The sequence below is a fragment of the Macaca thibetana genome, chromosome 3 (assembly GCF_024542745.1).
Source record: "Macaca thibetana thibetana isolate TM-01 chromosome 3, ASM2454274v1, whole genome shotgun sequence".
In the NCBI taxonomy this organism is placed as follows: Eukaryota; Metazoa; Chordata; class Mammalia; order Primates; family Cercopithecidae; genus Macaca; species Macaca thibetana.
The window spans coordinates 139,868,524-139,890,669 of NC_065580.1; the positions used below are offsets into that span (position 1 = coordinate 139,868,524).

The 22,146-nt window shown below is 48.2% G+C and overlaps 3 protein-coding genes across 16 annotated transcripts in view; 2 read left to right on the top strand and 1 right to left on the bottom strand.

Moving 5' to 3' along the window:
* Positions 1–22,146, top strand: part of IFT22 (intraflagellar transport 22) — a 984,170-nt gene that overhangs the window by 958,307 nt on the left and 3,717 nt on the right. For 11 of the 14 annotated variants that reach the window (XM_050783880.1, XM_050783881.1, XM_050783883.1 and 8 more), the window contains exons 2-3: positions 19,216–19,345; positions 21,625–21,701. In XM_050783880.1, coding sequence (XP_050639837.1) covers positions 19,307–19,345; positions 21,625–21,701 — 116 coding nt within the window. In that variant the 5' untranslated portion in view covers positions 19,216–19,306. Of the gene's footprint in view, positions 1–19,184; positions 19,346–21,624; positions 21,702–22,146 lie in introns of those variants that run through there. The other 3 variants (XM_050783879.1, XM_050783892.1, XM_050783894.1) reach the window with 3 other exon arrangements.
* CUX1 (cut like homeobox 1) overlaps positions 1–22,146 on the bottom strand; it is a 1,083,765-nt gene that overhangs the window by 932,214 nt on the left and 129,405 nt on the right.
* FIS1 (fission, mitochondrial 1) overlaps positions 1–22,146 on the top strand; it is a 386,064-nt gene that overhangs the window by 281,277 nt on the left and 82,641 nt on the right. The gene's annotated exons all lie outside the window — the stretch shown is intronic.

The following is a 22,146-nucleotide window of genomic DNA, read 5'->3' on the forward strand; positions in this document are numbered from 1 at the left end:
GCCTCAATGTTCCAAGGTCCTGGAATTACAGAAGTGAGCCATCATGCTCAGCCTTCTGACCACTACTAATGAGAAAAAACTGTGAATATGTTTATTTTAAGGACTGAATGACTAGCATCAATAGTTTGCCCCAGCAAGATTTGATTAGGAAAACTTCTTAACCAGGCATCTGAAAATAAAAAGAAAGAAAGAAACAGAGAGAGAGAGAGAGAAGGAAAGAAGAAAGAAAGAAAGAAAGAAAGAAAGAAAGAAAGAAAGAAAGAAAGAAAGAAAGAAAGAAAGAAAGAAAGAAAGAAAGAAAGAAAGAAACTGTAATCCACAAACACTAATCCAAAGAGACAAAACTGTCTGGGCATGGTGGCTCACGCCTGTAATCCCAGCACTTTGGGAGGCCAAGGTGGGTGGATCACTTGAGGTCAAGAGTTCAAGGCCACCCTGACCAACATGGTGAAACCCTGTCTCTACTAAAAATACAAAAATTAGCTGGGCATGGTGGTGCATACCTGTAATCCCAGCTACTCGGGAGGCTGAGGCAGGAGATCGCTTGAACCTGGGAGGTGAGGTTGCAGTGAGCTGAGATCGCAGCACTACACTCCAGACTGGGCAACAGAACAAGACTCTGTCAAAAAAAAAAAAAAAAAGCCTGGGCACAGTGGCTCACACCTGCAATTCCAACACTTTGGGAGGCCGAGGTGGGTGGGTCACTTGAGGTGCAGAGTTTGAGACCAGCCTGGCCAACATGGTGAAACCCTGTCTCCACGAAAAATTTAAAAAAAATAGCCGGGCGTGGTGTCGCATGCCTGTAGTCTCAGCTACTCGGGACACTGAGGGAGGCAGGAGAATTGCTTGAACCTGGGTGGTAGAGGTCGCAGTGAGCTGAGATCACACCACTGCGCGACAGAGTGAGATCCTGTCTCAAAACAAATAAATAAATAAATAATTTTAAAATAAAAAAAAGAAAACAAACTGGAAGTGGGATCTCCAGACATTAGGAGGCTTTTAATGCAATCCAATAGGAAAAAAACAGCACCATCCACAAAGAATTTTGTCAAAAAAAAAAAAAAAAGCCAGGCATAGTAGGTCATGCCTGTAATTCCAGCACTTTGGGAGGCCAAGGCAGGTAAATCACTTGAGCCCAGGAATGTGAGCCCAGCCTGGGAGATGTGGTGAACTCTGTCTCTACAAAAAAATACAAAAATTAGCCGGGCATGGTGGCATGCGCCTGTAGTCCCAGCTACTTGGGAGGCTAAGTGGGATGATTGCTTGAGCCCAGGAGGCAGAGGTTGCAGTGAGCTACGATCATGCCATTGTACTCCAGCCTGGGCAACAGAGTGAAACCCTGTCTCAAAAAATAAGAAGAATATGGCCAGGCACAGTGGCTCACACTTGTAATCCCAGCACTTTGGGAGGCCGAGGTGGGTGGATCACTTGAGGTCAGGAGTTAGAGACCAGCCTGGCCAACATGGTGAAACCCCGTCTCTACTAAAAATATAAAAATAATCCCAGCTACTCAGGAGGCTGAGGCAAGAGAATCGCTTTAACCCGGGAGGCGGAGTTTGCAGTGAGCCAAGATCGCACCACTGCACTCCAGCGCGGGCGACAGAGTGAGACTCCGTCTCAAAAAATAATAAGAAGAAGAATAAATTATATATAAAACCTCAATCTAATCTAGCCTCCACCTCTAATCATCAATTTGTAGGAAATATAGGGGGCAGAAAAGCAAGTTAAAAAACGACGTAAGAAAGCAATTAGCCAAGTCTGGATATAGGACATTCTATGGACCACATGACCTGGTTTCTCCAAACATCAAGGTCACGAAGGAAAAAACAGAGGTAGACTGATAGATTAAAAGGGACTTACTAAATGCAGCGTGAATTGGATCATGGAATGGAAAAAGGACATTGCTGGAAAAACTGATGAAATTGAATAAATTCTGAAGCTTAGTTAAACGGTAATGTTCCAATGTTAATTTCTGAGTTCTGACAGATGTACCACGGTTGTATAAGATTTAACATTAGAGAAAACTGGATGAAAGGTATACAAGAACACTCTGTACTAGCTTTTCTGTAATTTAAAATTATTCCAAAATGAAATGTTTATTTAAAAGAGAAAGACGGACTTCAAAAGTGTAACAGGCAAATGCAGTGGGCGGTTCCTGGTTGGATCATGGTTTGAACAAATCAATTGTGAAAACATATTTAAGACAATCAGGGAAGTTTGAACATGGACTGGATATTGGATGACAGCAAGGCATCACTGTTTATTTTATTAGGTGTGATAACAGCATGGTGGTTATGGGTTTTTAAAATGTCTATCTGGTAAACACATGTATTCACTGGTGAAATGATGTGATGTCTGGGATTTGCTTTAAAATACTCCAGAGGAGGTGGGGCGTGTTGGCTCATGCCTCTAATCCCAGCACTTTAGGAGGCTGAGGCGGGTGGATCACCTGAGGTCAGGAGTTCAAGACCAGCCTGGCCAACATGGTGAAACGGTGACTCTACTAAAAATACAAAATTTAGCCAGGTACGGTGTCAGGAGCCTGTAATCCCAGCTACTTGGGAGGCCATGTTGGTCAGGCTGGTCTCAAACTCAGCTACTTGGGAGGCTGAATCACTTGAACCTGGTAGGCAGAGATTGCAGTGAGCTGAGATAGCGCCCCTGTACTCCAGCCACCGCACCCGGCCCATTTCTATTTTTAAAAAGAGAGAATTTGGCCAGGCACGGTGGCTCATGCCTGTAATCCCAAGCACTTTGAGAGGCCGAGGCGGGCAGATCGCCTGAGTTCAGGAGTTTGAGACCAACCTGGCCAATATGGTAAAACCCTGTCCCTACCAAAAATACAAAAATTCGCTGGGCATGGTGGTGGGCACCTGTAATCCTAGCTACTCGGGAAGCTGAGGCACGAGACTAGCTCAAACCTGGGAGGCAGAGGTTGCAGTGAGCCGAGGTGGCACCACTGCACTCCAGACTGGGCAACAGAGGGAGACTCCATCTCAGTAAATAAATAAATAGAATGTGAAATGAGATGTGCGAAGTACTTACAGTTGGGCATGGAACAGGGTGGGGACTTGAGTGTCAGTTGATATCATTATTGCTGATGCAGGTAGCTTTCTCCCACCTACCGCCTCCTCTTCCCACATCACAACAGCTTGATGACCTGAGTATTAGTCTCTTTCCTCTCAGCCTGTCCTTGGATCCCTAACATGTCCCATATGAATGGAAGAATCACCTGTGGTTGGGTCAAAGGGATCTCTTTTCACATAAGAATATTTTTTTTCTGGCCGGGCGCGGTGGCTCAAGCCTGTAATCCCAGCACTTTGGGAGGCCGAGGCGGGTGGATCACGAGGTCAGGAGATCGAGACCATCCTGGCTAACATGGTGAAACCCCGTCTCTACTAAAAAAATACAAAAAACTAGCCGGGCGAGGTGGCGGGCGCCTGTAGTCCCAGCTACTCGGAGGCTGAGGCGGGAGAATGGCGAACCCGGGAGGTGGAGCTTGCAGTGAGCCGAGATCGGGCCATTGCACTCTAGCCTGGGCCACATAGCGAGACTCCGTCTCAAAAAAAAAAAAAAAGAATATTTTTTTTCTTTTTTTTTTTTTTTTTTTTTTTTGAGGTGGAGTTTTGCTCTTGTTGCCCAGGCTGGAGTGCAGTGGTGCGATCTCTGCTCACTACAACCGCCGCCTCCCAGGTTCAAGCAATTCTCCTGCCTCAGCCTCCCAAGTAGCTGGGATTACAGGCACGCACCACCATGCCTGGCAAATTTTTGTATTTTTAGTAGAGACAGGGTTTCACCATGTTGGCCAGGCTGCTCTTGAACTCCTAACCTCAGGTGACTCGCCCCCCTTGGCCTCCCAGAGTGTTGGGATTACCGGCATGAACCACCACGCCTGGCCTCAAATAAGAATTTGCCAAACCTCTCTGTCTTTCCTTATAACTGGCTGGTGACAGACGTGAGGTGATGTTAAGCCTCAGTGCCTAATTTCCCTAGGGACACAGGACTGTCTGTTCATCCTGTGGGGCTGGGTGCACTGTCCTGGTGGCCATGTAAGACAGTGCACACTGCTGATTTACTCTCTGTTCCATGGATCTGATGCAGGACAGGCGAGCCCTCAAATGGAGCTTAGCCCACAAGTCTTCTTGGCTTTGCCCAGGAAAGACTTTTCAAGGACAAGCCGGAGGTGGAAGAAAACAGCTTTATTGAAGAGGTAGGGCTACCCCTTAGGCAGAGAATAGCAGCTCAGGGCAATTCTGCAGTCATGTTTATACCCACTTTTTTTTTTTTTTTTGAGACTGAGTCTAGCTCTGTCGCCCAGGCTAGAGTGTACTGGGAAACCCCGTCTCTACTAAAAATATAAAAATTCGCTGGGCATGGTGGCAGGCGCCTGTAGTCCCAGCTACTTGGGAGGCTGAATCAGGAGAATCACTTGAACCGGGGAGGCGGAGGTTGCAGTGAGCTGAGATTGTACCACTGCACTCCAGCCTGGCCACAGAGTGAGAGCCTGTCTCAAAAGAAGAAAAAAAAAAAAAAAAAAAAAAAAGGTGAGTATTGCCAGGCGCAGTGGCTCACACCTATAATCCCAGCGCTTTGGGAGGCCGAGGCAGGCAGATCACCTAAGGTTAGGAGTTCGAGACCAGCCTGACCAACATGGCGAAATCCCGTCTCGTCTAAAAAAACACAAAATTACCAGGGTGTGGTGGTGCAGGCCTGTAATCCCAGCTACTTGGGAGGCTGAGGCAGGAGAATCACTTGAACCCAGGAGATGGAGGTTGCAGTGAGCCGAGATCGCACCATTGCACTCCAGCCTGAGCAACAAGAGCAAAACTCCATCTAAAAAAAAAAAAAAAAGACTTAAAGGAATTCTTCCCAAACAAATTAATCCTCATATGCGCACACTAGCTATTTGCAGGGCAGGTATTTCGCTTGTCAGTTTACCTTTAATTGTACTGCACAATGCAATCAAGCCACTTCCTGGCTCTCCCGTGGTTCTAATTTGTAGTGCTCTTAAATGCCTTTCTTTGCAAGTTTGCATGCCTGCGGAGAAAGACTGGTTCATGAAACAGCATGCTATGCTGGAGTGCAGCCAGATTTTCACAGTCATAAAAATCTAACATTGATGGGCCCCTTTCGACGTGCCAAGAGCTGAGCTGAGCACCTTGGATGAGTTAACACATGTATCCTCCAAATAATTCCACAGGCCGGGTGGGGTGGCTCACTCCTGTAATCCCAGCACTTTGGGAGGCCGACGTGGGAGGATCACCTGAGGTCAGGGGTTCAAGACCAGCCTGGCCAACATGGTGAAACCCCATCTCTACTAAAAATACAAAAATGAGCTGGGCGTGTTGGGGGTTGCCTGTAATCCCAGCTAGTCGGGAGGCTGAGGCACAACAATCGCTTGAACCTGGGAGGCGGAGGTCGCAGTGAGCTGAGATTGCGCCATTGCACTCCAGCCTGGGCGACAGAGTGAAAGACCATCTCAGAAAAAAAAAAAAAAAAAAAAAAAAAAAGGGATTCCACTAAGCGGGTTTTTTTTTTTTTTTTTTTTTTGGTTTGTTTTTGGTTTGGGGGTTTTTTTTGTTTGTTTTGTTTTGAGACACAGTCTGCCTCTGTTGCCCAGGCTGGAGTGCAGCGGCACCTTGCAGGTTCAAGCAGTCCTCCCGCCTCAGCCTCCGGAGTAACTGGGATTACAGGCATGTGCCACCACACCTGGCTAATTTTTTTTTGTATTTTTAGTAGAGATGGGGCTTCGCTGTGTTGGCCAGGCTCGTCCCAAACACCTGGCCTCAAGCGATCCCCCTGCCTCAACCTGTCAAAGCGCTGAGATTACAAGCGTGAGCCACTGTGCCTGGCAAGGGTGTTGTTATTATGACCATTTTACAGGCAGAAAAACTGAGGCCAAAGCACTTGAGTAACCAGTCCGGCGTCACCCATCTGGGAAGTGGTGGAGCCAAGCTTTGAATTCAGGCCATCTGGCTGCATAGATCCAAACCCCATATACCTTCATCACTGCCTCTCACAGCAACCCATCCAGACAGCTGAGACAGCCATGCTCCAGCCTGAATTGTGAAGCTTTTCTGATAGCACTGAACTGATGGAATCAAGCCATTTTGTTATTGTTGCTGCTGCTGCTGTTTGGCTTATTTGTTTGGGGTTTTCAGTTTTGTTTTGTTTTGTTTGTTTTTGAGACAAAGTCTCATTCTGTCACCCAGGCTGGAGTGCAGCGGCATAATCTCAGCTCACTGCAACCTCTGCCTCTCAGGTTCAAGTGATTCTCGTGCCTCGGCCTCCCGAGTAACTGGGATCACAGGCATATGCCACCATGCCTGGCTAATTTTTATATTTTTAGTACAGACGGGGTTTCACCACGTTGGCCAGGCTAGTCTCAAACTCCTGGCCTCAAGCAATCCACCTGCCTCGGCCTCCCAAAGTGCTGGGGTAATAGGCGTGAGCCACCGTGTTTGGTTTGTTTGATTGGTTGGTTCATTGGGTGGTTGGTTGTTTTGCCTGAGTGAATTAATGTCTGGCTACCATGTGCCAATCATCTTCACATGGTCTCACGTGATCTCATTTTATCTTCCCAATAATCCCATGACATATGGACGACTATTCCTATTTTACAGAGGTTCAGACAAGACTTACATTCATAGGTTGGGCTCAGTGGCTCACACCTGTAATCACAGCACTTTGAGAGGCCAAGGCAGGAGGATCACTTGAACCCAGGGGTTCAAGACCAGGCTGGGTGACATAGCAAGATCCAGTCTCTATTTTTATTTTTTTTTATTTATTTTGAGACAGAGTCTCACTCTGTTGCCCAGGCTGGAGTGCATTGGCACAATCTCGACTCACTGCAACCTCCGCTTCCCAGGCTCAAGTGATTCTCCCACCTCCATCTTCTAAGTAGCTGGAACTACAGGGATTCGTTACCATGCCTGGCTAATTTTTGCATTGTTTTGTAGAAACGGGGTTTTGCCACGTTACCTAGGCTGGTCTCAAACTTGTGAGCTCAAGCGATCCTCCCGCCTCCCAAAGTGCTATGATGACAGGCGTGAGCCGCCTAGCCCAGGCCCATCTCTATTTTTTTTTTTTTCTTTTTTGAGACAGAGTTTCTCTTTTTTTTTTTTTTTTTTTTTTGAGACGGAGTCTCGCGCTGTGTCACCCAGGCTGGAGTGCAGTGGCGCGATCTCGGCTCACTGCAAGCTCCGCCTCCCAGGTTCACGCCATTCTCCTGCCTCAGCCTCCGAGTAGCTGGGACTACAGGCGCCCGCCACCGCGCCCGGCTAGTTTTTTGTATTTTTAGTAGAGACGGGGTTTCACCGTGTTAGCCAGGATGGTCTTGATCTCCTGACCTCGTGATCCACCCGCCTTGGCCTCCCAAAGTGCTGGGATTACAGGCTTGAGCCACCGCGCCCGGCCAGAGTTTCTCTTTTGTTGCCCAGGCTGGAATGCAATGGCATGATCTCGGCTCACCACAACCTCTGCCTCCCAGGTTCAAGCGATTCTCCTGCCTCAGCCTCTCGAGTAGCTGGGATTACAGGCACATGCCACCATGCCCGGCTAATTTTGTATTTTCAGTAGAGACAAAGTTTCTCCATGTTGGTCAGGCTGGTCTCGAACTCTCAACCACAGGTGATCCGCCCACCTCAGCCTCCCAAAGTGTTGAGATTACAGGCGTGAGCCACCGCCCCCGGCCAAATCCTAGCTATTCAGGAGGCTGAGGCAGGAGAATTGCTTGAACTCGAGAGGCGGAGGTTGCAGTGAGCCGAGATTTTGCCATTGCACTCCAGCCTGGGCAACAAGAGCGAAAATTCCATCTCAAAAAATAAAAATAAAAATAAAATATCAGAAGACTTATAGTTACCCTAAGTCATACTGGTATTGTTTAGACTGAACGAAACCCCTTCACTGGCAATGGGTACAGATGAAGCGTTTCAGCTCATAGACTAGGGAACGTGACTTCCAGCCCCCTTTCCACCAAGATATTTGAAGGGAACAGGCGGAGTCCACGACAGAGCAGGGGACTCTCCCAGGGGCAGCCGATGAGGGGAAAGTCACAGGAAACAGCCTCCTGCTCCTGGTCGCATTGTCTGGTGCTGTCCTGACTTGCAGGCACCATGACTTGAGGAAAACCATCTTCCCTTCCAAAACCTGCTCTGGAGATTGGTTAGATAACCGTGGCAAAGTGCTTTGAAGACAAGGGATGTAGGAAATGTTCTGTGCGGGTGGATTCCCAGGGCACTTCAGACCAGATTAAGGTCCACGAATGTGTCTGCTCAGTTGGCTGGGATGCTTTGTGTAGAAAACGAGTCTTTCCCAAAACATTGCTCCAAGAGGGGCTGCCAAAATCCACCCAGCTCTGCTCCACACCCAAGTGTGTCTTCCTTCAGCGTGGCAGTCACATGACGAAAAGGAAACTTCTACACTCAGTTCAATCGTGGACTGGTCCATGTAATGTTGACATGCACTTAGATATCAAAGTGTGTCTTTGATGAGAAACAACTACCGAATGTTTTATTGTTGTGTGCCTGTTTTTTAAAAAGTATTTTATTTGTATAAAAAAATAAATAGAGATTAGGTGTGGTGGCTCACACCTGTAATCCCAGCACTTTGGGAGGCCGAGGCGGGTTGATCATGATGTCAGGAGTTTGAGACCAGCCTGGCCAATATGGTGAAACCCCATCTCTACTAAAAATACATAAATTAGTAAGCATAGTGGTGCACACGTGTAGTCCCAGCTACTCGGGAGGCTAAGGCAGAAGAATCGCTTGAACCCAGGGAACAGAGGTTGCAGTGAGCTAAGATCACGCCACTGCACTCCAGCCTGGGAGACAGAGGGAGACTCCATCTCAAAAAAAAAAAGAAAGAAAGAAAACAAATTAGCCGGGCGTGGTGGTATGTACCTGTAATCCCAGTTACTTGGGAGGCTGAGGCAGGAGAATCACTTGTACCCAGGAGACGGAGGTTGCAGTGAGCCAAGACAGTGCCACTTCCCTCCAGCCTGAGCAACAAAGTGAGACTCCGTCTCAAAAATAAATAAATAAATAAAATAAAAACAGAGATCAGGTGTAGTGGCTCACGCCTGTAATCCCAGCACTTTGGGAGGCCGAGGCGTGCAGATTACCCAAGTTCAGGAGTTCCAGACCAGCCTGGTCAACATGGTGAAAACCCGTCTCTACTAAAAATACAAAAATTAGCCAGCGTGAGGGTGCACACCTGTAGTCCCAGCTACTCGGGAGACTGAGGCAGGAGAATCGCTTGAACCTGGGAGGCAGAGCTTGCAGTGAGCCGAGGTCACGCCACTGCACTCCAGCCTAGGCGACAGAGTGAGACTCCATCTCAAAAATAAAAAATAAAAATAAAATAAAACAGCTTTATATGAAGGAGGCAATTTTATTCAGGGGAAAAAAAAAGACTCTAGGATTATCCTGGTTAAATATAAGATTAAAGCCTGACTCAAGAAGGAGTAATGCAACCAATTTGAAATGGCATTAGGAAAGCAAGTGTTACTGGATATGGTGGCTCATGTCTATAACCCCAGCACTTTGGGAGGCCGAGGCAGGAGGATCATTTGAGCTCAGGAGTTCAAGAACAGTCTGACCAACATGGTGAATTCTTGTCTCTACTGAAAATACAAAAATTAGGCCGGACGCAGAGGCTGACACCTGTAATCCCAGCACTTTGGGAGCCTGAGGCGGATGGATCACCTGAGGTCGGGAGTTTAAGACCAGCCTGACCAACATGAAGAAACCCTATGTCTACTAAAAATGCAAAATTAGCCAGGAGTGGTGGCGCATGCCTGTAATCCCAGCTACTCGGGAGGTTGAGGCAGGAGAATCACTGAAACCCAGGAGATGGAGGTTGCAGTGAGCTGAGATCGTGCCATTGTACTCTAGCCTGGGCAACAAGAGCAAAACTCCATCTCAAAAAAAAAAAAAAAAAAAAAAAAAGCATCACAAAAATATTCTACAGGCCTGTGAGTGCTATAAGTGATCATAGCTATCAGATATCAGCCATCTGTCATGTGCCGGGAATTAGACTAAATAACTTGCATGCCTCATCACATTCAATCCTCCTACAGGATTTGTTTTAGGATCCTCATTTCATTTTATTTTGTTTTATTTTATTTTGGGGACAGACTCTCACGCTATTGCCCAGGCTAGAGTACAGTGGCACGCCATCCACTCGATCTTGGCTCACTGCAACCTCTGCCTCCTGGGTTCAAGCAATTCTAGGATCCCCATTTTAGTGAGAGAAAAACTGAAGCTCTATTAATTATCTATTGCTGCATAACAAATTCTCCCAAAACATAGCAACCTAAAGGAACAATAAACAGTTATTATCTCACGCAGTTTCTATGGGTCAGGAATTTGGGAGTAGCTTAGCTGGGCAGTTATGGCTCAGGATTGCTCATGAAGCTGTAGTCAAGATATTGGCTGGGGCTGGGAGCAGTGACTTCTGCCTGTAATCCTAGCACTTTGGGAGGTTGAGGCAGGAGGATAGCTTGAGCCCACGAGTTTGAGCCCAGCCTGGGCAACATAGTGAGACTCTGTCTCTACAACAAATTAAAAAATCTACCTGGACCGGGCGCGGTGGCTCACACCTGTAATCCCAGCACTTTGGGAGGCTGACGCGAGCAGACCACGAGGTCAGGATATCAAGACCATCCTGGCTAACACGATGAAACCCCATCTCTATTAAAAATACAAAAAACAAGTAGCCAGGCGTGGTGGCAGGCGCCTATATTCCCAGCTACTCAGAAGGCTGAGGCAGGAGAATGGCGTGAACCCGGACGTGGAGCTTGCAGTGAGCTGAGATCGCACCACTACACTCTAGCCTGGGTGACGGAGCAAGATTCCGTCTCAAAAAAAAAAAAAAAACCTAGCTGGGCATAGTGGTGTGTGCCTGCAATCCTAGGCACTCGGAGGCTGAGGTGGGAGGATCACTTAAGCTTGGGAGGTTGAGGCTGCAGCAAGCTGATTGCGCCACTGCACTCCAGCCTGGATGACAGAGGAAGACCCAATCTCTCTCTTTTTTTTTTTTGAAACAGAGTCTCACTCTGTCGCCCAGGCTGGAGTACAGTGGCATGATCTTGGCTCACTGCAACCTCCACCTCCCGGGTTCAAGTCGTTCACCTGCCTCAGCCTCCCAGGTAGCTGGGATTTATAGGCACACACCACCATGCCCGGCTAATTTTTGTAATTTTAGTAGAGACAGGGTTTCACCATGTTGGCCAGGCTGGTCTCGAACTCCTGGCCTCAGGCAATCCACCTGCCTCGGCCTCCCAAAGTTCTGGGATTATAGGCATGAGCCACCACACCCAGCTCCCAATCTCAAAAAGAAAAAAGATATTGACCAGGGCTGCTGTCATCTGAAGGCTTGACCAGGGCTGGATGTCTCACTTTCATGGTGGTTCACTCACTTGATTGGTGTGTGGATGCCAGCTGTAGGCAGGAGGCCTCAGTTTCTTACCACATGGAGCTCTCTACAGGGTTGCTTGTGTCCTCAAGATGTGGCAGCTGGCTTGGACCAGAGAGAATAATCCAAGAGAATAGATGGTGGATGGAAGGTGTGATGCCTGTTGATAACCCATCCTCAGATGTCACACATCCCTCAGTATCTAATTGATTACACAGGTGTAACTATTCTCACACTGCTATAAAGACATACCTGAAGGCCAGGCTCAGTGGCTTACACCTGTAATCCCAGCACTTTGGGAGGCTGAGGAAGGCGGATCACCTGAGGTCAGGAGTTCCAGACCAGCCTGGCCAACATGGTGACAACCCTGTCTCTACTAAAATGCAAAAAATAGCCAGGCGTGGTGGTGGACGCCTGTAATCCCAGCTACTGGGGAGGCTGAGGCAGGAGGATGGCTTGAACCTCAGAGGCGGAGGTTGCAGTGAGCCGAGATCATGCCATTGCACTCCAGCCTGGGCGACAAGAGCGAAACTCTGTCTCAAAAAAAAAAAAAAAATAGAAGAAAAGTGTTTAGACAAGGCATGGTGGCTCATATCTGTAATCCCAGCAATTTGGAGGCTGAGGTGGGCAGATAGCTTGAGGCCAGAAGTGTGAGATCAGCCTGGGCAACATGGCAAAATCTTGTCTCTACAAAAAAAAAAAAAAATTAGCCAAATGTGCTGATGGCGCTCCTGTGGCCCCAGACACCTGGGAGGCTGAGGGAGGAGAATCACTTGAGTTCCAGGAGGTCAAGGTTGCAGTTAGTCGTGATTGCACCATTGCACTCCAGCCTATGAAACAGAGCAAGACCCTGTCTCAAATTGAAAAAAGAAAGAAATCTCTTAAACTCTTGGGCTTAGTGGAAACCAGCATCCAAGATGGCTCCAGTAATTCTCACCCCCTGATATTCATGCTCTTTTGTCATCCCCTCCTGCATGGAATAGGGTTGACCTGTCGATATGGTTTGGGTATGTGTGCCCACCCAAATCTCATAAAGCACTGTAATCCCCAGTGCTGGAGGAGTGGCCTGGTGGGAGGTGATTAGATCATGGTGGGTGGCGGGTGGTTTCTAACGGTTTAGCACCATCCCCATAGTACTGTCTCGTGATAGAATTCTCATGAGATCTGGCTGTTTAAAACTGTGTGGCACGTCCCCTTCACCCACTCTCTTCTACCTGCTTCTGCCGTGTAAGATGTGCTTGCTTCTCCTTCACCTTCCACAATGATTATAAGTTTGCTGAGGCCTTCCCCGAAGCAGAAGCCTATACAGTCTGTAGAACTGTCAGCCAATTAAACCTCTTTTCTTTTCTTTTCTTTTTTTTCAGACAGCTCTGTCGCCCAGGCTGGAGTGCAGTGGTGCGATCTCGGCCCACTGCAACCTCCACCTCCCGTGTTCAAGAAATTCTCCTACCTCAGCCTCCCGAGTAGCTGGGATTACAGATGTGCACCACCATGCCCAGCTAATTTTTATATTTTTAGTAGAGACGGGATTTCACCATGTTGGACAGGCTGGTCTTGAACTCCTGACCTCGTGATCTGCCCACCAGCCTTGGCCTCCCAAAGTGCTAGGATTACAGGTGTGAGCCACCGTGCCTGGTCTAAACCTCTTTTCTTTATAAATTACCCAGTCTCAGGTATGGTTTGTTTTTTGCTTGTTTTGGTGTTTGTTTGTTTGTTTGTTTGTTTTTTCTTTTTTTTGAGACAGGGTCTCGCTCTTGTCGCCCAGGCTGGCTGGAGTGCAATGGTGCAATCTCGGTTCACTGCAACCTCCACCTTCTGGGTTCAAGTGATTCTCCCACCTCAGCCTCCTGAGTAGCTGTGATTACAGGCATCTGCCACCACACTTGGCTAACTTTTGCATTTTTAGTAGAGACAGGGTTTCACCATGTTTGCCAGGCTGGTCTTTTTTTTTTTCTTTTTTTGAGACAGAGTCTCGCTCTCACCCAGGCTGGAGTGCAGTAGCACAATCTCGGTTCACTGCAAGCTCCACCTCCTGGGTTCACGCCATTCTCCTGCCTCAGGCGCCCGCCACCACACCTGGCTAATTTTTTGTATTTTTAGTAGAGACGGGGTTTCACCGTGTTAGCCAGGATGGTCTTGATCTCCTAACCTCGTGATCCGCCTGCCTCAGCTTCCCAAAGTGCTGGGATTACAGGCATGAGTCACTGCACCCGGCAACCAGGCTGGTCTTGAACTCTTGGCCTCAAGCCATCTGCCCACCTTGGCCTCCCAAAGTGCTAGGATTACAGGTGTGAGCCACCACGCCCGGCCTCACTCACCTAATTTCAAATTGTCTTACTCCAAAATTGGTACTCTTTCCATGACACAACACTGCCTCCCAAAATCCCTTCTACAGGACACGGCCAAATGCAGGCTACAGGCTGCTGGTCCAGCTGTATCCCTGTTTCACTGCTTTGCCAAAAGCTTTATCTTCAGTTGGCTAGGAAATATTTTTTATATTGAAAGAATAGCTCAGGCTTTCTAATGGGAATTGATGAAAAGTCATTTTTACATCGATTTGTCCTAAACCAAACTTGCTGGACATCATCTCTGGCTAGAGCTTTATTCCTTTTTTTAAATTAAAAAAAAAAAAAAGATGACAGCATTCATAGGGGGCAAAATATTTCCAGGTTACAAACGATTTTGTGAAATTCCCGTCTTCAAGAGTTGAACGGAAAAGGTTCAAATCCTCGCGTTGCAGAAGGTGATTGAAGGGCATTTGATTCCCTTGAGTCACAGGAAACCCACAATTTATTCTTTAGTAATAAAAACTGCATGTGTAATCATTGAGACCATGGAGGGTCAACTCAAATTAAAGATTTTATGGCTGGGGGTTATATTAAATCTTTTCAACAATTTATAGAAGGGATTTGAAATATGTCAAACTTATTTCTTTAGGTTTTATGCAAGAGAAAGATTTTATTGCATTGAAACACAGAAGGAGGAGAAAAATGACTCTGAGTTCACCCAGTTCTCACCCCCGCTAATGATCTATTGCTCACTTTACAATCAAAGGCTGTGTATTAAGCTGTCTGAAGTCAACCTCTTCTAATTAAAATGAAAGTCATAAAGCAAAAGTATTTCAATAATTTACAATAATCATCCCAAATGTATACAGCACATATATTGAAGAAATGTAAAGCATTTCATATTTTTTATTTCTCTCACCTGGACCAAAAACTAAAGGCTCTTGGGAGGATTAAGGGAACATTCATTAACTTAAATATTTATAGAGTAAATGAGTATGTATGTGTTTCTATGTGTGTGTTATGAAGGGGAAGATGAAACTTACACATCTTTTATCTTTTTTTTTTTTTTTTGAGATGGAGTCTCACTCTGTTGCCCAGGTGGGAGTGCAGTGGCACTATCACAGCTCACTGCAACCTCTGCCTCCCAGGTTCAAGTGATTCTCCTGCCTCAGCCTCCCGAGTAGCTGGGACTACAGGCGTGCACCACCACATCTGACTAATTTTGTATTTTTAGTAGAGATGGGGTTTCACCATGTTGCACCAGGCTGGTCTCGAACTCCTGACCTCAGGTGATCTGCCTGCCTCAGCCTCCCAAAGTGCTGGGATTACAGGCATGAGCCACCACGCACGCCCTTTTTTTTTTTTTTTTTTTTTTTTTTTTTTTTTTTTTTTGAGACAGAGTCTCACTTTGTCACCCAGGCTGCAGTGCAGTGGCATGATCTCCACTCACTGCGGCCTCCGTCCGCCCCCTGGGTTCAAGCAAATGTCCTGCCTAGCCTCCCAGGTAGCTGGGATTACAGGTTCCCACCAAAACGCCCGGCTAATTTTTGTATTTTTAGTAGAGACAGGGGTTTCACAATATCGGCCAGGCTGGTCTCCAACTCCTGACCTCAGGTGATCCACCCACCTCAGCCTCCCAAAATAACATCTGTATTACATATGTGAGCCACCGCTCCCGGCTTAATATTATTTTTTTGAGTCAGGGTCTCGTTTTGTCACTGAGGCTACAGTGCAATGGCACGATCGTGGCTCACTGCAGCCTCAAGTTTCTAGGCTCAAGTGATCCTCTCACCTCAGCCTCCCCAGTAGCTGGGACTACAGGCATTCCACCATACCTGGCTGATTGTGTGTGTGTGTGTGTGTGTGTGTGTGTGTGTGTGTGTGTGTGGACACAGGGTCTTGCTTATTGCCCAGGCTGGTTTCAAACACCTGGTGTCAAGTGATCCTCCCACCTCAGTCTCCCAAAGTGCTGGGATTCCATGCGTGAGCCACTGCACTGGCCCAGAACCAACACTATTGAGCATCTATGGTGTACCAGGCTTAGAGTTGTGATCAGTGGACCCAAACACCAAAGATACCCTTCAGTGAAGGCATGTGTTGTTAAGAAATGTAGCACACAAACTTCCACCCAGTGCAATGAGGTAAACACCGAGGTGAGGAAGCCTGGACTCTGGACCTGGCAAGAGGCAAAACCATTACTGTGCACAGAGGGCAAATGGCATCTTTATAAATAGAAAGGAGAACTGGGCCGGGCGCAGCGGCTCACGCCTGTGATCCCAGCACTTTGGGAGGCCGAGGCGGGCGGATCCCATGAGGTCAGCAGTTTGACACCAGCCTGGCCAACATGGTGAAGCCCTGTTGTTACTAAAAATACAAAACTTAGCCGGACATGATGGTACATGCCTGTAATTCCAGCTACTCAAGAGGTTGAGGCAGGGTAATCACTTGAACCGAGGAGGTAGACATTGCAGTGAACCGAGATCTCGCCACTGCACTCCAGCCTGGGTGACAGTGCAAGACTCCATCTCAAAAAAAAACAGAAAAAAAAAAAAAAGAAAAAGAAGAAAATAAAAGAAAGGAGAGCTGGAGCTGCTGAAAGCCCATGGTTCCTGCCTCCTCCCTGATATCGATTTAGGATACTCATACTTTGCCTCACTGTAATAGCTCCATTTGCAAATGAAAATTAAACTGTACATGGGGCTGGGCTCAGTGGCTCAGGCCTGTAATGCCAGCACTTTCAGAGGCCGAGGCAGGCAGATCAGACAGGACTTGAGGTCAGGGGTTTGAGACCAACGTGACCAACATCATGAAACCCCGTCTCTACTAAAAATACAAAAATTAGTGGCGCGTGGTGGCACACACCTGTAATCCCAGCTACTCAGGAAACTGAGGCAGGAGAATCGCTTGAACCTGGGAGGCAGAGGTTGCAGTGAGCCGAGATCATGCCACTGCACTCCAGCCTGGGCGACAGAGTGAGACTCCATCTCAAAAAAAAAAAAAAAAAAAGGAAAAGAAAGCCTGTGCATGGGAAAACACTTGACAAGCTGCACTCCACAGGCTGCTCTCCCCATCTGGCCTAGAAGCTACCAGGGCAAAGGGACTGTGCAGAACCACCTCCAGAACCCAGCACCTACCCCTGTGCCTGGCACCAGTTCTCCCAAAGCCAGGGCCAGAGACCTAAGAGTGTATGTTTCATGCCAAAAATAGGAGGAGCAAAATTTTCCCCAATTTTCCCAGGTGTGAAAAGGAACAACTTCTTTTTCGTTTCCTTGAACTTTTGAATCTTTAAATTTTTTAATACATAGAAAAAGAATGTATATAGTATATGGTGATTATAAAGCAATAGTAATAAAATAACCCCGTGGGAACATGTACGGGCGCCAAAAAAGAAAGGAATGGCTCACAGAAAGACATTTCAAAAAGATGCAGAAACCAGCTTGACAACATTCCCAGTGGCCATATCAACGGCAATTTGAGCATCAAAGTGAATCCAGATTGTAAACCAGTGTATAAAACAGGAAAGCAAATCCAGGCATCGTGGGTCACACCTGTAATCCCAGCAGTTTGGGAGGCTGAGAGGGGAGGATCGCTTGAGGTCAGGAGTTCGAGACTAGCCTGGACAACATGACAAGACCCCATCTCTACACAAAATTTAAAAAAAAAAAACAGATGTAGGGCACGTGCCTGTAGTCCCAGCTACTTGGGAGGCTGAGGTGGGAGGATCTCTTGAGGCCAGGAGGTCAAGGCTGCAGTGAGCTATGATCGCACCACTGCACTCCAGCCTGGACAACAGAGCAAGACCCTGTCTCAAAAAAAAAAAAAATGGATACCTTTTAAAATGAGGACTGGCTGGGCACAGTGGCTCATGTCTGTAATCCCAGCACTTTGGGAAGCCGAGGCAAGCAGATCATGAGGTCAGTAGTTTGAGACTAGCCTGGCCAACATGGCAAAACCCCGTCTCTACTAAAAATACAAAAATTAGCCAGGCATGGTAGCGTGCACCTGTAATCTCAGCTACTCGGGAGGCTGAGGCAGGAGTAACACTTGAAACCAGAAGGCGGAGGTTGCAGTGAACTGAGATCACACCACTGCACTCCAGCCTGGGCAACACAGCAAGACCCTGTCTCAAAAACAAAAAAAAGAAAAGAAAAAAAGATATTAATTTAATCCATCAACAATGACATGCTGAAATTAAGAACTCTTCCTTACTGTTCACTCAGCAGTTATTTATTTTTATTTATTTATTTTGAGACAGAGTCTTGCTCTGTCACCCAAGCTGGAGTACAGTGATGCCATCTTGGCTCACTGCAACCTCTGCCTCCCTGGTTCAAGTGATTCTCCTGCCTCAGCCTCCTGAGTAGCTGGCATTACAGGTGCGTGCCACCACACCCGGCTAATTTTTGTATTTTTAGTAGAGACAGTTTTCACCATGTTGGCCAGGCTGGTCTCGAACTCCAGACCTCAAGCGATCCACCAGCCTCGGCCTCCCAAAGTGCTGGGATTACAGGCCTGGGCCACGGAGGTTGGCCAAGCAGTTCTTTTCAATACAAAGACTATGTAACTATGTTACCGAAGGTTAAAGATTTGATAGTGGGTTGACGAGGAATTTTTGTCGTCAGCCCTTTGTGGGCCAGAATATTTTGCACTGGCACTCTCGGCACAGAGACATTTAATATCATGGCCTTATCCGAAATTCTGACTTGACTCTGTATTTTCAGACTGACCTGACTGAATTTAGCAGCAATGTTTCTAGACACCTGCACTGACTAAAGGATTCCAGCCATCATCTCTTTGGTTTCACCTAGGTCAGACGAATGATAGTGAGTGGTGAATCCTTTTACAGAAACCAGACTTTCACCTGAGCTTTTTTAAGCTGGGTCACAGCTATGATAAATCGGCTCCCAAGTGGACAGCCACAGTGATATCATGCCACAGTGATAAAGGAGTCAAGGCCTAGTTCCAAGGCCAGCTTGGCACTTGTATGGCCTGTCTGAGCTCTCGAGATTATTGGGAGAAACAACAATTTGGAAACGGCCATTCCGCCCCCTCCTGGAGTCTTGCTTTCCGCGTCTCTACCGAGACTTATGGAACGGGCCTGCAGTCCCAGAATTTTGGGGAGGTGGAGGTGGGAGGATCGTTTCAGCCCAGGAGTTCGAAAACAGCCTGGGCAACATAGCAAAACCCGGTCTTACAAATACAAAAATTTTAAAAATTAGTCGGACGTGATGGCGTGTGCCTGTAGCGCCAGCTACTCGGGAGGCTGAGGCAGAAGGATCGTTTGGGCCCAGAAGTTGGAGGCTACAGTGAGCCGAGATCGCGCCACCGCCCTCCAGCCTGAGCGACAGAGTGAAACCCTGTCTCTAAAAGAAATAGAGGCCAACCCTACAGAACCGCGTCTGCAGCCCGGGCTTTGTGACTTCTCTCCAACCCCCACCCAGTCACAGACGCGCCCACTTTCCGCCCCGCGCGCCGGAAGTGGCCGAGTCCCGTCGGCCCCTGCGGGGCGCTCGCCGTCGCCATGGAAACGAAAGCGGCCCGGGAGCTCTCTGCCCTAACGCGCCGGCTACGGTGGGCTCCGGCCTGCTACGCCGCGGCGGACAACGATGCTGAAGGCCAAAATCCTCTTCGTGGGGCCTTGCGAGGTGAGTCCCGGCCCGGCGCGGGAGAGGGAGCGGGGAGCAGGCCTCGGGGCCTGAGCGAGCGCAGGTCCCCACCCGTCTGGTCTGTGGCTTGCTCCAGGAGGCGGGAACCCGGGCCCACCGCGCCCATCCCGGCTGGCGCCCCTGCCCTTTCCGCGAACTCCGTGCTTTCAGACCTTGATTCCAACCACTGCCCGGAGGAGGTAGTGGAGGCGAGCCCGGTGTTAATGAGCCCCGAAGGCCCAAGGTACTGAGTGGCGTCACTGGAACCACAGCCTAGATTTCGTGACTCTTTCTCTTGCATCCGGGATCCACCTGATGAATGCGTCTGTGGGTCTGGACTTTTGTTTGAGACAGGTTCTCGCCCTGTCGTCCAGGCTGGAGGGCAGTGGTGTGATCATAGCTCACTGCAACCTCGACTTCCCTGGGCTCAAGTAGTCCTCCTGCCTCAGCCTCCTGAGTACCTGGGACTACAGGCGTGCACCACCACGCCCGACTAGTCTCGCCCTGTCACCCAGGCTGGAGTGCAGTGGCATGATCTTGGCTCACTGCAAACTCCGCCTCCCGGTTTCAAGCGATTCTCCTGCCTCAGCCTCCTGAGTAGCTGAGATTACAGGCCCACACCATCACCCCTGGCTAAGTTTTGTATTTTTTGTAGAGATGGGTTTTCACCTTGCTGGCCAGGCTGGTCTCTAACACCTGACCTCAAGTGATCCGCCCGCCTCGGCCTCCCAAAGTGCTGGGATTAAAGGAATGAGCCACCACGCCTGGCCTTAATTTGTTAATTATTTGTAGAGACAAGATCTTGCTATGTTGCTTAGCACCTAGGCTGGTCTCCAACTCTTGGGCTCAAAAGGCCTCCTGCCTCAGCCTCTCAAAGTTCTGGGATTACAGGTGTGAGTCACTGCTCGAGGCCTGGGCGTTTTACTATATGGTCCTGGAACCACTGGCTATTAATGTGTTTGTTGGGGGTGTGGTAGTGGGGATCAGATCACATCTACATGTAAACTTCACATCATCCACAGAAATAAAGCTCAGATGAACTAAAGCTAAATGCGTTAAAAAACAAAACAAAACAAAACCAAAAACAAAAAACTGGCCAGGCACGGTGGCTCACGCCTGTAATCCCAGCACTTTGGGAGGCCAAAGCAGGTGGATCACCTGAGGTCAGGAGTTCGAGACCAGCCTGACTAACATGGTGAAACCCCATCTGTACTAAAAATACAAAAATTAGCTGGGCATGGTGGCGCATGCCTGTAATCCCAGCTACTCGTGAGTCTGAGGCAGGAGAATCACTTGAATCCGGAGGCGGGGTTGCAGTAAGCCAAGATCGCGCCATTGCACTCCAGCCTGGGCAACAAGAGCGAAACTACATCTAAAAAAATAAATAAAACTGATAGAAGTCTTAGGCCAGGCGCAGTGGCTAACACCTGCCAGCACTTTGGGAGGCTGAGGTGGGGAGATCACTTGAGCCCAGGCATGCGAGACCAGCCTGGGCAACATAGGGAAACCCCATCTCTACAAACAATACAAAAATTAGCTGGGCATGGTGGTGCACATCTGTAGTCCCAGCTACTCAGGAGGCTGAGGCGAGAGGATCACTGGAGCCCTACAGATCAAGGCTGCAGTGAGCTGTGATCATGTTGCTGCACTCCAGCCTGGGCAACAGAGCAATACCTTGTCTCAAAAAAAAAAAAAAAAAAAAAATGTGTATTACTCATATAATCCAGATGGACAAACTGCTCCATGTGAGATTATAAGACAGCTAGCCATGAGTCCCCAGGCTGACTTTGATCCTCTCTGTGACCTAAAAGAACTCCTTGGCCAGGCGCAGTTTCTCATCCCTGTAAACCCAGCACTCTGGGAGGCCCAGGCGGGTGGATCACCTGAGATCAGGAGTTCGAGACCAGCCCAACTAATAAATACAAAAGTTAGCTGGGTGTGGTGGTGGGCGCCTGTAATCCCAAATACTTGGGAGGCTGAGGCAGGAGAATCATTTGAACCCGGGGGTTTCAGTGAGCCCAGATCACAGCCTGGGCAACAAGAGTGAAACTCTGTCTCAAAAAAAAAAAAAGAACTTAATCCCATGCTCCCTGGGCCCCAGACCAGGCTGTGCCCACTGCACTAGAGCAAGACAGTGTGGTCATAACCACCCCAGTGATCTCAGGGTGCCAATGACCTATACTGCACCGCACCAGCTTCCAGGCCACCTCTTGGGGTGATTTTTCCGGTTTCCTTTTCTGCCTTTCAACAAAGACCTTTATTTGCACTCATTTTCACAGAGTGGAAAAACTGTTTTGGCCAACTTTCTGACAGAATCTTCTGACATCACTGAATACAGCCCAACCCAAGGAGTGAGGTGAGCCCTGACAAATCTGTGTCCACAAGAGTGCCCAACTGGCTGGGCAGGGAGGCTCATGCCTCTAATGCCAGCGCTCTCAGAGGTCAAAGTGGGAGGATCGCCTGAGCCCTGGGCAATATAGGGAGACCCCATCTCAACTAAAAATAAAACATTAGCCAGGTAAGTTGGCATGTGTCTGTAGTCTCAGCTACACAGTAGGCTGAAGCAGCAGGATTGCTTAAGGCCAGGAGTTGGAGGCTGCAGTGAGCTATGATCGTGCCACTGCACCCAGCCTGGGTGACAGAGTGAGACCCTGTCTCAAAAAAAAAATTTAATAATAAAACAATCTAAAAAGACTGCCCAGCCATCACCCACCTCCTACTTTTGTTGCTGTTGGCATTCCAAAAGTGTAATGCAGCTTCATTATTGGTGCTACTGCTGCTCTTCTTCTTCGTCCTGTCTC